The following is a 15,430-nucleotide window of genomic DNA, read 5'->3' on the forward strand; positions in this document are numbered from 1 at the left end:
CCAAGCAAGGGGGAAAATGGAATTCAACTCTTAATTGTATTGATCACTTGGATCAGGTGAGCATTGTTATAACAGCCTGTCTGTTGATTTAAGTAGGTTCGACTCAATTCCGTTGAACAAAAGATGCTCGATCACCACTCGCGCACAGTATATTTTCTTTAGTTTAGAGTAGCACACTTGGGCACGTCCATTTGATCAGCCACGCGCAAAGACGTTTATACATGTAATAGAAAGTTATTTAATATGGGACGAAGCAAGTACTCCGTACGTAGAATTCATCCTTCACAAGCCGGTGCACATGATTCATATATGCTTGTCCATGTCATATATAAATTGGCCGATTTTGAACTTGGATCCTGGGCGCGCCCCTTTCTTGCACGTTGCCCGCATGTGGAGCTCTTTTAGTTCCCTACGCAGGCGTGCATGCATGCCCGCCAGGTTATCTTAAGTCAGGTGGTGCCGTGGTTGTGTTCCTCGCGGAGAAGATAAATAATTTCGAGCAGTTTGACCTTGGAGTCTATAAATTCAACACGGCGCGCGTTCGATCGGTATCCAGCGGGTGAAATGGGGAGGGGATCAGGCCGTGTTTTGCTGCTGCTGGCATTGGCTCTCTTCCTCACGCTGCAGATCACCCCGGCGTCCGCTGTCCCAAAGGCAAACTTACTCACTCTCATCATCTTGTGTCACTTATTATTCTCTTGATCTCCAACTAATCTATATGCAGTGCATTGCATGCAGGGCTATTGCGTCTTCTTCGATGACCTGGCATCTTCGTCCTCTCTGCTAAATGGACTCACTCAAGTGTACGTAACAGTCACCAAGTTACAAATGGCACCTACCTACTCCTTCCGTTTCATAATTCTTGTCAAAATCTTACATGTATCTAGAAGTTTTTTAAGAATAGGTACATCCATATTTGGACAAATTTAAGTCAAGAATTTAGCATCAGAGATAGTAGGTGCTTACCACTTTGTTACAAATTTTTGCAGGTACAGCGTATTGTATCGCTTGGATGCCATCAGCGCCATCGGGTTGCTGATCGAAGAAACTTTGGTGCCAGACCTCCTAAGTAAGTCATCATATATATACGGACGTGATAGGTAGATATATATGGATTTTTTGCATTTCGGTTTAAGTGCTGCTTGAGTGCTTTACTTCACATGAACGTTGATCAATTGTTCATCAGAGCTCGATCGGGTGGTGGCCGTGATCCCTGACAAGCTCTACAAGCCCCAGACGACGCATTCGTGGGAGTTCCTCGGGCTCGAGTCAGGTGGCAAACGAAACCCTGAGTGGGAGCAAGCTACCAAGTATGGTCAGGGAGTCATCATCGCAAACGTCGACACTGGTATAACAGCTCTAGCCATTATACTCTGACATCTTTCATCAGAGAAACGGGATCTCCCGAAAAACCCACTCTAATTCAATCCTTAAATGCATATTTTGATTTTTGCTCCAATTTAAGTATAGGAGATTAAAAAATTAAATTAAAAGTGGATCGCGGGATCTCTTTGCATCCCTATATACACCTTGCGAGTTGCTGGCAAATCTCTCCACCTCAGCTAGCGTCATTAAAATACAGTGCACTACCCTCAGAGAGATAAAACAATGTTGGAGACTTGGAGTTGACTTGAATCCTATTAAATCCCCACCTACATGCTTGATTGGGCCTTGAGATCGATGCATAAGAAACAATCAATTAGTTCTCGCCATGATATATTCCCATCCTGAACTAAACAGAAAGCAAATCTCCGTAACATGCCAGGAATATAGAGTCAACTCAAACCTGACATATATTGATTAAAAAAACTGAACCTGGTAATTGATAATGTCAGGGGTCTAGATTTTATGCCACTATCACTGGCTTATGTGGCGTGCTATTTCTCACCTTCGTTGATTCTCAGTATTTTTAAGACATACGAATATGAAAACTTGAAAAGCGCACGATTAAAATGTTATAACAAGTTGAATTAATATGGAAAACATAAACATAAAAAAGACAAATTAATTGTTGATTGTAACGTATAAAAAACACAAGAGTTTTCATAAATATAATATGCACATAATAGTCAGCATAGAACCAAAGATTTTTTTTTTCAAGAGGTTAGACTAAATAAAAAAATTCCTTTTGAAATTGAGTGTGAAGTGATCTGTACAAAAAATTGCTATAGAATATATTTGTACAAATCAAAGAAGCCCAATAGAAATAATTCCAAAGGATTCTTATCCGATCCTAGAAAAAATTCCTTTGGAGCCCTGAAAGAAGAGAAGTATATTTTCATCCTTCAAACGTCTAGAAATTCTAGTTTTTCCCCAACTGTAAAAGCAAAAAAAAAACTTTGTTCACCAATCACAAATACCGTCTAGTTTCTGTTCCTCGTCTAAATTTAAGCGGTTTTCGTAGCTAACATGGCATATTTCGACAGTTAACTTGCCACTGGCAAAATGTTGACCGATGAGTAACGACGAGTCATCTGCCCAGTCAGCTTGAGACTAAAAAATGCCACTTAAAATGGGAAATATATGCAGTAAAGAAGCTTTTGTTCATTACGATATAAATTGATCATCACCGTGCATGAGCAAGCGAGTGGGAGAGATAGAAGTATTTGGCTACTAGGTAGATGACGAGGCAATGGTCAGCAATCAATTTATTTGCACGGTGGCAAGTTTTCAATTCAACCCGCGGACCCGCTCGGGTTTAAGGATGGACGAAAACTATATGTCAAGAGTTGAGAAACTAAGTTTCCCTAGTTTTAGAGTCGAGCGGCCAAAACTAAACTTTCGAGACAGCTGATGGACGAAACAAAATATACTTTTCTCTTCAAAGAATTGTCAATTCATTAGAAAAAGGTACATTAATTTTGCCCCTCAGTGGTCATGAAAGTCTAGTTTTTCCCAAACTCTAAAACCAAGAAAACTTAGCCTCCCAATTATCAGTATCATACCGTTTTCGTCCCTCGAAATGACGCTTTCTTTTTGCACATATGAAGGTGTATCGCCAACATCTGCGAGCTTTCGAAATGACGGCTTGATGGTTGACCCGTCCAAGTGGCGCCATCGCGACACGTGCGACGCTGGCAACGACCCCACCTTTCAATGCAACAAGTAACCCGAGCAAAAATCCACAGTTGATCCGGACACCTTTAATTGGATCAAATTTCACATGGATGTAATTTTCATTGACACGTTTGCATCGATCTATATGCAGCAAGTTGATCGGCGCGAGGTTCTTCAGCAAGGCCGTCCAGGTGGAGAGCTTGCACCACGGCAACTCCAGCCGGCTGAACCGCACGGACCTCAACTCGCCGCGGGACCACGACGGGCACGGCACCCACACGCTGTCGACCGCCGGCGGCGGCTTCGTCGACGGCGCCGGCGCCTTCGGCCACGGGGCCGGCACGGCGAAAGGCGGCTCGCCGCGGGCGCGCGTGGCGTCCTACAAGGCGTGCTTCCTGCCCAACGCCTGCTCCGGCATCGACATCCTGAAGGCCGTCGTCACGGCTGTCGACGACGGCGTGGACGTGCTCTCGCTCTCCCTCGGCGAGCCGCCCGCGCACTACATCACGGGGCTCATGGAGCTGGGAGCGCTGTACGCGGTCCGGAAGGGAGTCGTCGTCGTCGCCGCCGCCGGGAACGACGGCCCGGAGCCCGGCTCCGTCACCAATGTGGCTCCCTGGATGTTCACCGTCGGCGCGAGCACCATGGACAGAGACTTCCCGGCTCTAGTCACCTTCCGTGTCACCACCACCAACACCACCAAAACCATCAAGGTTAATTAGCGATTACACAATATGTGCCAGCTTAATTCGGTGCGCATGATATGTTGATGCAGTGCGCTGTGGACGAAATTCATTTTGAATGCAGGGACGAAGTCTGTCAGACAGCACTGTGCCTGCCGGCCAGGAACATCCGATGATCAGCGGGGAGAAGGCCAGTGCCACGGAATCCACTAAAAACTCGTAAGAATCAATGGGATCGTATATGTCCAGATACACGTAAACACGACAGGTATTAGGAAACGGAGGGAGTAATATATAATCATCTCTCGTGGCTTTCCGCCTGCAGGACCCTGTGCTTGCCCGGCTCACTGGACCAGGCAAAGGTGAAGGGGAAGATCGTGGTGTGCACCCGGGGCGTGAACGGCAGGATGCAGAAGGGGCAGGTGGTGAAGGAGGCCGGCGGCATCGGCATGGTCCTCTGCAACGACGAGAGCTCCGGGGACAGCACCGACGCGGACCCGCATGTCATCCCGGCGGCGCACTGCTCCTTCTCCCAGTGCAAGGATCTCCTCACCTACCTACAGTCAGAATCGCCGGTCGGTGACATCACAGCAATGGATGCAGAGCTCGGTGTGAAGCCGGCGCCGGTGATGGCGGCCTTCTCGTCCCGCGGGCCCAACACCATCACTCCTCAGATCCTCAAGGTTAACTGATGGTTGTCACTCTCCAATGATCTCTGAGTTACTAGTACTGTTATAACTGGTGAATTTGACTTGCTCGACCGATCGGTTTTGGCATATGCGTGCAGCCTGACATCACGGCGCCGGGCGTGGGCGTGATCGCCGCGTACGGCGAGCTGGAGGCGACGGCGACTGACCTGCCTTCCTACAACATACTGTCCGGCACCTCCATGGCGTGCCCCCACGTGGCGGGCATCGCCGGCCTGCTCAAGACCAAGTACCCGGAATGGAGCCCCGCCATGATCAAGTCCGCCATCATGACCACCGGTGAGACTTATATATACTCCTATCACTCTACATCGTTTTACATTTACATAAACTGGAGTATAATTTGCTTAATTATTTTGTCGTGTCATGTTTGTGCGCGCTGGCTGCAGCCGACAACTACAGCCAAATCCAGGAAGAGACGGGCGCGGCCGCCACGCCGTTGGGCTTCGGCGCGGGCCACGTCAACCCGCTCAAGGCCCTGGACCCGGGCCTGGTATACGACACCACTCTGGGCGAGTACGCCAGCTTCCTCTGCGCCACCAGCACCAAGCCCAGCCAGGCCCAGACCCTCACCGGCATCCTGGGCCTGGCCGCCGGTGGGCTGCTCCGGCTTCCGTTCCCGCTGTTCTCGCGCCTGCTCTCCCTGCTCCTGGACATCAGCCCCTTCCAATGCAGCAGCAGCTTCCGCCCTGAGGACCTCAATTACCCGTCCATCGCCGCCGTTTGCCTCTCGCCTGGCACCCCGGTCACGGTGAAGCGCCGGGTGAAGAACGTGCTGGATGCGACGACCACCACGCCGAGATTGTACGCCGTCGCCGTCGTGCCGCCGGCTGGGATCAAGGTCACGGTGGAGCCTGGCACCTTGAGCTTTGGTGAAATGTACGAGGAGAAGGTGTTCAGTGTGAAGATGGAGGTCTATGACGCCGCCTTGGCCGCTGACTATGTGTTCGGAAGCATTGAGTGGTCGGACTCGGACGGGAAGCATCGTGTGCGGAGCCCCGTTGCAGCCACGACCAAGTGCGCCTAATTCGAGTTTGAATCAGCGATAACAAATGTTATCATGCTAATTATAAGGGTTGTGCACTTAGTAAGGGTGCGCGCGAGGAATAAAGCTGGGCAGATATTGTAAACTTATTCTTTTCTTTGGAGCCTTTATTGATATCAGATGATCGATGCATGGGTCAAACAGGGTATACAATCTTTACTCTTGTCAAAACTCAATTGGTGGAGTTGGTCAGTCACTGTTCATGTTGCACCACTTGTTGATTTGACACAAACAATTGAGAACAAATATGAATTATATGATTTAAGATAAGATGATAGTACAATATTTCTTTGAATATACGTAGACGTAGTAGTATATATTTAGTCCATAGCAACATCAGAAAGCATATTTCAACATCACCGGCCGCCTAGACGATCCCATCTTATCCGTCGTCGTGTTCAGTCGGCCTCTGTTTGTTGGCTCGGTGCACAAAAACTGCATTGCTCTTGAATACATATACATGGAACCGGCGGCGTTTCTACCTTTCAGGGGCGGAGTCAGGAGAATAGTTGAGAGCAGACAATTAAATATTCTTAGGAGATTATAACTTAAATTAGAGGGGACATATGGTGAAAATTTATAATTTGTATTGGTATATCAAAATTGAGTGGGGTCATTGGCCCCCACCATGTATGTGCTGGATCCGCCAATCTAGGCAGGGTCGCGAATACGCCATGGTACCTGCACCTGTACTCGTACATGGCTTCCTCAGACTCGATTATCCTCTCATCACGAACAGTAAGATCGCGACATGCGCCCGATGCTGATGGCAGTGGCACCCGCCGGAAGTTAGAAATTATTTTAGATAGGAGTACCAAACAACAGCTATAACGGATTTTGCTCTGGAACCAAACAAACCCGAAGTTGCTGCTCGCGACGACGTTGACCTCGGCACATCAGCTCCACCCACGATATATAGGAGCCCATCCACAACCACAGTGAGGAGGCCGCAACCATGGATATACCACCCATGTAGCGAGAGACACTGTCCAACTAACCGCCAACTTGCCCCCTCAGAGCCTCGCGGAGGTGGCACATCAAAAAAAACCTTGGACCCCACTAGCCACGTCATCAATATCCATATCCAATAGGAAGCGTCCTCTTGTCTGCCTGGCCTGCACGTCAAAGACCCATAGGAAGGACAAATGGAAGCTCCCATTGAACACAAGGGCATTTTGTCCATCTTTTTTGACCAAACAAAATGGACAAATGAAAAGGACAAATTGTGGCTCACCCTCGAAGATGCCCGAGACTCAAACCTTGATAAACTTCTAAAAAAATTGACCGTTTCATATGAAGGAATTGGAGGTTAGGTTGCGGAGGGACTCAAGATCAAATTCATCTACGATATGCGCGAGGTTCCTGTTAAACTCAATATGCACAAGACTCCTAAACTTAAACATGAACAAAGCATTTTAAATATACCTACGGGATGCAAGGGAACAGACGCCCCGGAGCGAGCTTTGTGGGAAATCGGGCCTGACACGCAGGGTCCAATAGATCAGCGGGGCGTCGTCTGCTGCTCTGACGACGTGGCCAAATCGGGCAGCCCATGGAGCTGCGCACCGGATCCATGGCGGCCACGAGCTTGGGTGAACTCCATGCGGAAGGGACCCGACGAGCTCCGAAGGGTGCGGTATGGGCGTGGCGAACGGCGGAAGACCTTTTCAACGGTGCGGAAGCAAAGACGGCAGCCAAAATCGACGGTGGGAAGTAGCGGCGGTGGGCAGAAACGTGCAGGTTGAAATTTCAGCGCAAACAATGTCCGAGCAATTAAGGGGTACCAATAAATCCCACGCAGAGACTAGAGACATACCGCGGTGGAAGGTTTTTTCTTAGGAAGCCTTAAATTTTTCATTGTTTTCACAAATATCAGGGATCCATTCAGGCCGTTTTTCTCAGCCAAAACCGTAAAACAAACTGTTATTTTAGGACCAGGCAAGGGATAGGCTTTAAATGAAACCAAGAGTTCAAAATAAATCGAAACAAGTCAATGTGCCTCGAAGCCAATTGACATCCATGTAATAGAAGATTTAGATAATAGACCGGAGTTAGCAAACTAAGCGATTGATCAATTCATACATGTCCACTTCACACCAAACCGGTGCATGCTAAATAACGGGTCAATCTCATGCATCAAACACACGAAATGGAAGAACCTACAGTACCCAACAGGCCATGAGTTCTGCACCTCAGCCACTGTAATGTAACCCTATAAGTTCTAGACACCTGCAGGGTAAGCAATGCCATCAGTCAAACAAAATTGCACTGCGCATAATATTTTTTGTATTTGACTCAAACAGTACATATTAGCAGCACCATTCTGGAAATTGTGCTAAAACTCTTGATCGTCTCAGCATTTTTCACACAAAACCAAACATTAGAAACAGATAACGACACCAATGAATAATCTGTAGTGTAGAGGCACATCTTTCTTTTTGCGGGGAAGTAGTGGCACATCTTTAACGTCTGTTATTGCCAGTTTTAGGCTACATTTGGTCTTAGCACAGGATACCAAGATCAGTGGGCATAAGAAAGGGGCTCATGGAGTACAAAAGCAGAAACATCCGGGTTCTAGCTCATATATAGGCATACTTTTTAGAAATGTACGAGCTGTCAAGTCACTGACGAATCTAATTTCTTCACATCCATGCAATAGAAACCTCAAGCAAAGGATCGTGCGCCATCTTATTAACTGATACATTCCTTTGGCCCAAAGTGGATGACATTTTTTAGTCTGCACAGCATCAAAAGAAGTATTCCCACCACTACTTTTAATGGTAACAAAAGCAGTTTTTATGATGAATCTCAGCATCAAAGGCAGTACTTCCACCTCCGTTCCTAAATGTAACAAGTACTAGCTTTGTTCTAAATCAAACTTCTTAAAGTTTGACCGAGTTTATAGAAAAATGTATCATCGTCTAGAATAACAAATTAGTATGAAAATATATATCATGATGGGTTTAATAAAATAATTTAGTTTTGACTTGGGACAAAACTGATTTCTTACATTTAGGAACGGAGGGAGTATTAAACATCTATGGTGGCCAAAATTGAAGAAATTAGAGTAAATTTCACAAAACCGCACTTTTTAGGACAGTTGTCTCACAAAACCACGGTTGTTGGTAATAGTCTCATAGAACCACTACTTTCGGGGTTGTTAGTCTCAGAAAACCCTAATCTCTAAAATTATGCTGGTTGATGATGTTTCCGACAACTTGGAGCCACCAGTTAGGTGCCACGTCATCTTTCCCGACCCGTTTTTTTATCACAAGTTCGCAACAAAATAATACCATTCCAGTCATACATTCATTCCAGGCAAAATAATATCATTCGAACCATACGTTCATTCTAAGACCAGCGTAAAAAATGGGTCGGGAAAGATGACGTGCATCTGACTGGTGGCACCAAGTTGTCGGAAACACCATCAACCAACTTAATTTTTGAAATTAGGGTTTTCTGAGACCAGCTATCCCAAAATTTGTGGTTCTGTGAGACTATTAACAATTGTGGTTTTGTGAGACAACTGTCACAAAAAGTGTGGTTCTGTGAAATTTACTCAAGAAATTAGACTGCACAAAGCATAGCTACATATAGTTCGTACCAGAAAAACTATATTAGCGGCTAATGGCCAATTAACTGTATATGCAAGTTAGGTTGACAATGAGTAACCGCCGAGAACATGTTTAAGAAAACTGCTTAACACTAGAATAACCATCCATAAAACTATAATAACTGCAAGCAAAACGATAAATAGTAGCATAAGATCTAATGAAGGCATACTGAAGTATTGTGACAATCGTTAGTTCACTAGATACCATAATGATCCAAAATAAGAAGCAATGTGAAATGATATAGCTATAGTTCTGTATAAATAAAGGAAATTTGAAACCAAATGCTAGGTATTGTTAATTGTCGAGTAGAGGGGACACCACACAAATCGTACTAAGACTTGACAGACCAATAACCACAGAATACTGAATTAAAGGCAGTGTAGCAAGGAGTAAAAGTAAAACAGAGATACATCCATGAAGCACAGTAAATGGGAAAGTATTTCATTATAGTCCTCTGTTACAATTTGGTGCTTGAGAAATGGTGGTCAAAAGGAAAGGAATAAATTATTGCAAGAGCAGTTCAGATACCTGAACTTACATGCAGAAGATAAGCTTACCTGCTGAACCAGTAGATCAAATAGCATTTCTAACCGGACAGTCATCTTATGCACCGAGCAAAAGTTCAGCGTCTTCATTTCCACCACATATGGATGTTTCTGCAAGCATGACAAGTATTAAAAATACAGTGACATTCCAATGAAAACCCAAACAGAAAGGATGCATATATAGAAAATATACTTAAATAAATTTGCCGCTGTAGTTGAAGAAAAGCAACTCAGTTTTGATATAACACTGGTACAAGATAAACAAAACAACACCTACTATCGAACTTGCCGAAATTCTCAACAAGCATATAGTCACAAAATACCATAAAAATGAATAACTGACTCATACGTCCGTTAGCTGGTCAGAAGAGAGAAGATATCTAGGACTACTCTTAAGTTCTTAAGATTCACCAACGCCATATTGGAAAAAGAATAAAATACACGTGCACTAATAAATCCAAGCAACACAACACAAGTGACCATGCCGACTATCTTTAGATCAATCTAGCCCGGAAAAAAATGAGCTCCAGTAATTAATTTCCCAGGTATAGATGAACTTGCAAATGCAGAAGAACAGTCCTTCAGGTGACAAAACAAAAAATTATCCATAAATTCCAAAGCCAAGTGGTTCTCATGGATGTAAGATTAGTAGCAAGATCAGCAGAGATAAGTAAAAATAACGAATGAAAAAAATATACCAAGCCTTAGGCTTCCAAATGTAATTGTTGAGCTACCTATTTGAAAACTTAGTTTGTTCGAGCTAGTTTTTCATGTAGTCAACTCCCACTGTTGTGTGTCTCATTTTTAATACTTGTCATGCTTGTTATGGCCAGTGTTTGCAGACGAGGGAGGCGCGCGGGAGGGAGGATGGCTGCAGGGGGAGGCGGAGGAGGATCTCCTTGAGCAAGTCGTCATTGTCCAGCGGCCCCTCCAGCGCCGCTGGCGAGCGGCGGCAGCAAGGGCTGCTCGTCCTCTCTGCAGTAGCTGGTGGAGTCGAGTCTGATGTGGAAGCACCTTGGAAACCTGCGACGGAAATAGAAAAACTTCTATTTTTACTCGATATTTTAGATTAGAACCGAATTACTTCAAGTGATGGGTTTAAAATGTCTAAATTCTCATTGGTACTAGTGGGTAAAAGCACTCATCTAAGAATCGTCGATGGAAGCAAGTTCGTTGGTCTAATTTTCGATCTACGGAGAGAGGATGGAAACAGTCGGCAATTCGTGAGGGTATTAACGGAGGAGGTGGACATACACGATCACTTACTCGCGGTTACAACGGCGGCGAGGGTGGCGGTGGCGATGATGGTGATGCTTAAGAACATGTTGCGGCCGCGGTTGTAGTCGGTACGGTCACGACGAGGGTACTACCCTCTCTGAGGGTTCGGACCGAGGGAGGGGAGACGTCGGCGGGGGAGGAGGGGTGTTGAGGACTAGCCGGGTTTGAGGATGGTGGCGGTGGCGGCGGCCAAACCCTAGAGAGAGAACAATTGGGAAGGGAGAGGAGGAATGAAAGTCTATAGGAGAAGAAAAGAGAGAATGACGCGTGTGGAAAAGTCTATGGGAGCGTTTCCGATGGGTTGGGAGATTTAGCGGTGGCATTTGCGCCGTAATTTGAGTGGAAACTGTGGGGCAAACTTTATCACGGGCATGAATGCGACGGGTGGAACGCTCCCGTGTCGAGAAGCTCATCCGCTTTCGGCTTTGTAGGTCATAAACAGAATTTTAATGGATCAAGTGTTACTCGTAGAAGAAGGCATTGCTAAAATTAACTCTTAGAGAAGAGGACAACTCATAATCTTTAGTACCACCATCGATCGTGAATGTGTTTTCTTTGTCGCGCTACTTATGTAAAATTTTGCGAATGTTAAAGCGAAGGCAATTACTTACAGGCAATCCATATGCCAATATTGCTTTGGCTTTGATTTACCCATCTATGTCTAATTATAAAATTATTCATCTTTTTCCTTTCTTTTGAGGGAACTTATTACCATGCATGATTACAAGTAAAGAGAGCAGGCCATGTCCCACAAGACAGCGTGATAAGTTTACACCGTTATACTCAACAGGGATGAAAAATATTGTAGGCGACCAGACAGAGTAGTTCCACACATTTTATTCCTTCAGAGCATATAATTCATAAAATAACGCAAAGTTTTTTATAACTGTTAGCTTTAGATGATGTTTCTTTAGGGAAGCTTTAGATGATGGTTGTAATACCGGAATTTCCTACTTTCTGTTGGCTAGATCTTTGGTTGATGTTTGCTTGTATCATTGGAAATCCCGACAGAACCTCGTTATGGCTTTTAATAAAGTTGTGCCTAAAAAGCCCCTCATCGAAAAAAGAATGCAAAGTTAGGCAACTCATCCAAGCCTTCCCGATATCTCAAAGAAAAGAAAACGAATTCAAAGTTAGCTTTAGTTTGTCTGAGCTAGTTTTTCATGTAGTCAACTCCCACTGTTGTGTGTCTCATCTTAAGAAACAACAACACTGCAGCTATGAGCTAACAGTACCATTATACAATTCCTGTGTCTAACATGGTTTTTTGTTGTATCCTTAGTGTAAAAGCATGGTTACGTCCAGCATAGACACTTTCGAATGGATAATAGCTTTGAATGATGTTGGCTTTGCAAAGCTTCTTGAACTGCAATGACTCAGTTTGGACCATGAAGAGACCGACAATTGTCCACATGACAGCCACATTATTGTCCTCAGCAAAGCCTAGCATCATTAGGGGCCCTCTCTCTTGCTCTGAATTCATGGGGGAGTACCTTGTCCAGTTCAATAGTTCGTCACAGCACCCATGATGATGCAACATCACCACAATCGGTCATCCTTTTCTAGAATTGGGCGTTGAAGCCTGACAGGAAGAGGCAACCAAGCCTACCATCCTCGGCTCGCATAACCGTGAAGTGTCAATTCTCGTTAGCAAACACATCCACTTGCAATGGTATCACAGCTAGGCTCTGCCTACCCAAATCAAACTCAAGGATGCTAGCTGAACTTTCAGCAAGAAACCAGTAAAGGGAATCACCAACCAGGACACTAGGAGTGGACAGAGAAATCGTGGTGGGAAGGCGGCTCCTGCAGTCCTTGGGCTTGGGTGGAAGCAGTGTTGAGATGAGATTACCCCATGCTCCGTTCTCCGACGAGTAAGTGCAGGCGAGCGCTCGTGTATACTGTTTCTCATCGTTGCCTACCAAGACCACTTGAAAGTGGCGGGTGTCTCCGGCAGCTTGAAGAACTGCCCCATGGATCTGGGTCTCCGTCATGTTGAACCCTGGGGGAATATCGACGTTGTGTCGGTCGCCATTAACGGGGTCCCACACCAGGAGCTGGTCTCGTGACGCGTGGTAGATGAGCGTGAGGCCATGGCGGCATCCGAGGATTCTAAACCGGTGGTCTCCCTCGTCGAATTGCATGCGGAAGCGGTCACGCGGAACGCAGTTTGGAGGGTCCAGAGTGTGCGAAGCAGATGTCGTGAAAGACATCATAGAATAGGCCGAGGAGGGGAGGGTTGCGGCGGTGACGGTGGTGAAGGCGGAAGCGGCGGGTGAAGTCGGGGTCGAAGAGGAGGCGGCGTCAGCGGTTGCAGACGAGGGAGGCGTGCGGGGGAAGGCGGAGGAAGATCTGGGAGGGCAGGTCGTCGTCCAGCGACGACCGCAAGCAGAGGCAGGGACCACTGGTCATCTTCCTCTCGCCCTGCTCGGTCAAGCTGCTGTGGACTGTGAAGTGAAGGGAAATCACGTTGAAGTCCTGGAGGTTGGCATTTGAGAAACCCAAGCCCACGAGGGGACGGTGCCAACCTCAAATGTATCTCTGGGGACGAATAACCCCTTGAAGTCGAAAACCCCATGAATGTCTGGTTTTCATGCTGATGTGGCCAATTTAATTTTAGCCTCAAATGTATCTCTGGGGTGTTCTCAAAAAAAGATGTATCTCTGGGGACGAATAGCCCCCTGAAGTCGAAAACCATTTAATTTTAACCGTGAAATTCGCAAAACCAGATAAATCACCCCATGAGGCGGTTTTCATGCTAATGTGGCCAATTTAGGGTGGTTTTGTTGCTGATTAAGATCTTTGACCTCTATTTTAACATGCTGACGTGCCATTCAGTGGCGGAGGCAGGACCCGGGCCAGCAAGGGCCTCCCCCCCCCTATGATTTGAATTTTTTGCTTAAATCCTTGCATAACTTTTGCAATTTTATTCTATAAACTTCACTTTTTATGCTCCACCATAAATCATCCCTTCTATTCTAGCCCTCCCTATTCTCTTTTCCTGCCTCCGCCCCTGGTGCCATTGATGTTGTCCTATATTCTCTTTCTTCTTCCTCTCTGTGCACGATTATGTGCCTGAGCTTCCTCGTGGCCCCGACCCCAGGCCACGCCAGCGGTCGCCGCTGCATGCCTGTAGCCCCGCTCGCCGTTGGACGCCGCCCGCCGCTAGCCGGAAATGACGTGAGATGGTCGACGGGGTTGGGAAAGATGCCGACCTTGATAGGGAGTCGAGACGAAGTGGGAGGCGTCCTCGGTAGTCCTCACGGCGGCGGCTGATGACCGAAATAGTGACGACGGTGTTCGATGGTGATGAGACTTGTTGGCGCGAACCGATGGTGCCCTCCGCTTCCTGTGGTTGGGGAGAACGTTGTGACGCGGTTGCTTTGGTTGGAGACGCTTCTGGACGCGGCAAGTGGAGCTCTGGGCGCGGCGTTGGCATCTCTAAGGCGCAATGCGGCCAACGGTGTGGATGGCTCTCAAAACCTTGTCAAAGAGGAAGAAAGGTATGGGAGGAGTCTCCCTGTGTAAGGAATTAAAGAACAGAGCTTTGAAGTGAGCTGACCTTCGATGATGGTGACGAAGACCGGTGGAGGAAGAAGCCGATATACCGGGATGTACAGAGGTTTATAGAGAAAACTTTCAATACAGGGACGAGGTAGGAGAGGCAAAGTCTCAACGTGACGCGATCAGAAGAAGCTTATATAGGCCGAGGAGGGAGATCTAGAGATGAATGCCTACCGGCCGCATTCGGCTTGTGTCAATTGCAGGTGGACATTAGGATGGGAAACGGTTGATTGGTCAAAATCGGTTCGTGGATCAGTGGGGATCAATTTGATGGTTTTAGTTCAAAGGGAACAGTCTAGATAGATAGGATTGAAGGGAAATCAACCGGCGGTGCTTTCTGTTCATAGTGTGTGTTCTGGAATGTGAACGGGAGGGAGGAAGACGAAGGGCTTCGCTCGTGGGCTTGGGCTGAGCGCTCGGCCATGTTTGGCCGGAAGGGAGAGAGAATGCGTGCAGGGGCTAGCGGTGGCCGGCGGCGAGCGAGGCTACGGGCAGGTAGGGGCGACAGCCGGCTCGGCCACGAAGGAGCTCGAGGCCTCGGGCACAGGCACCTACACAGGGAGGAACATGTAGGAAGAACAAAATCTATAAATGCCACTTCAGCAGATCAAAATAGAGGTCAAAATCCTAAATAACAACAAAACCATCCTAAATTGACCACATCAGAATGAAAACCGGCTAATGGGGTGATTTGTTTGATTTTGTGGATTTTATGGTTAAAATTAAACGGTTTTCTAACTCAGGAGCTTATTCAGAGAAATACAGACTTTTTTTTACTAGCTAAATGTACGTGCTCTGCTACGAAAATAAGATTTTCTATTATGCATGAGTTGTTTAAATATGTGTCAGCTCATATTTTTTGAAATTTCTGATAAATAAGAATTATGTTGAAATATTATTTTTGAAGAATAAAATTATCTTGAAAGTCATGAAAACC

General features: G+C 46.4%; 2 protein-coding genes across 2 annotated transcripts; one reads left to right on the forward strand and one right to left on the reverse strand.

Annotated features, from left to right (window-relative positions):
- Nucleotides 1-557: 557 nt before the first annotated feature.
- On the forward strand, nt 558-5,618 carry LOC100839099 (subtilisin-like protease SBT5.3). The gene is made up of 10 exons (XM_003570916.4): nt 558-654; nt 739-803; nt 990-1,069; nt 1,187-1,348; nt 2,991-3,105; nt 3,209-3,770; nt 3,865-3,959; nt 4,066-4,423; nt 4,528-4,726; nt 4,837-5,618. The coding sequence occupies exons 1-10, from the start codon at nt 565-567 to the stop codon at nt 5,472-5,474; spliced, it is 2,364 nt and encodes a 787-aa protein (XP_003570964.1). The 5' UTR covers nt 558-564; the 3' UTR covers nt 5,475-5,618.
- Nucleotides 5,619-12,566: 6,948 nt separating this feature from the next.
- On the reverse strand, nt 12,567-13,142 carry LOC100839406. The gene has a single exon (XM_024460713.1). The coding sequence runs from the start codon at nt 13,140-13,142 to the stop codon at nt 12,567-12,569; it is 576 nt and encodes a 191-aa protein (XP_024316481.1).
- Between the last annotated feature and the right edge of the window lie 2,288 nt (nt 13,143-15,430).

The sequence above is a fragment of the Brachypodium distachyon genome, chromosome 3 (assembly GCF_000005505.3).
Source record: "Brachypodium distachyon strain Bd21 chromosome 3, Brachypodium_distachyon_v3.0, whole genome shotgun sequence".
NCBI lineage: Eukaryota > Viridiplantae > Streptophyta > Magnoliopsida > Poales > Poaceae > Brachypodium > Brachypodium distachyon.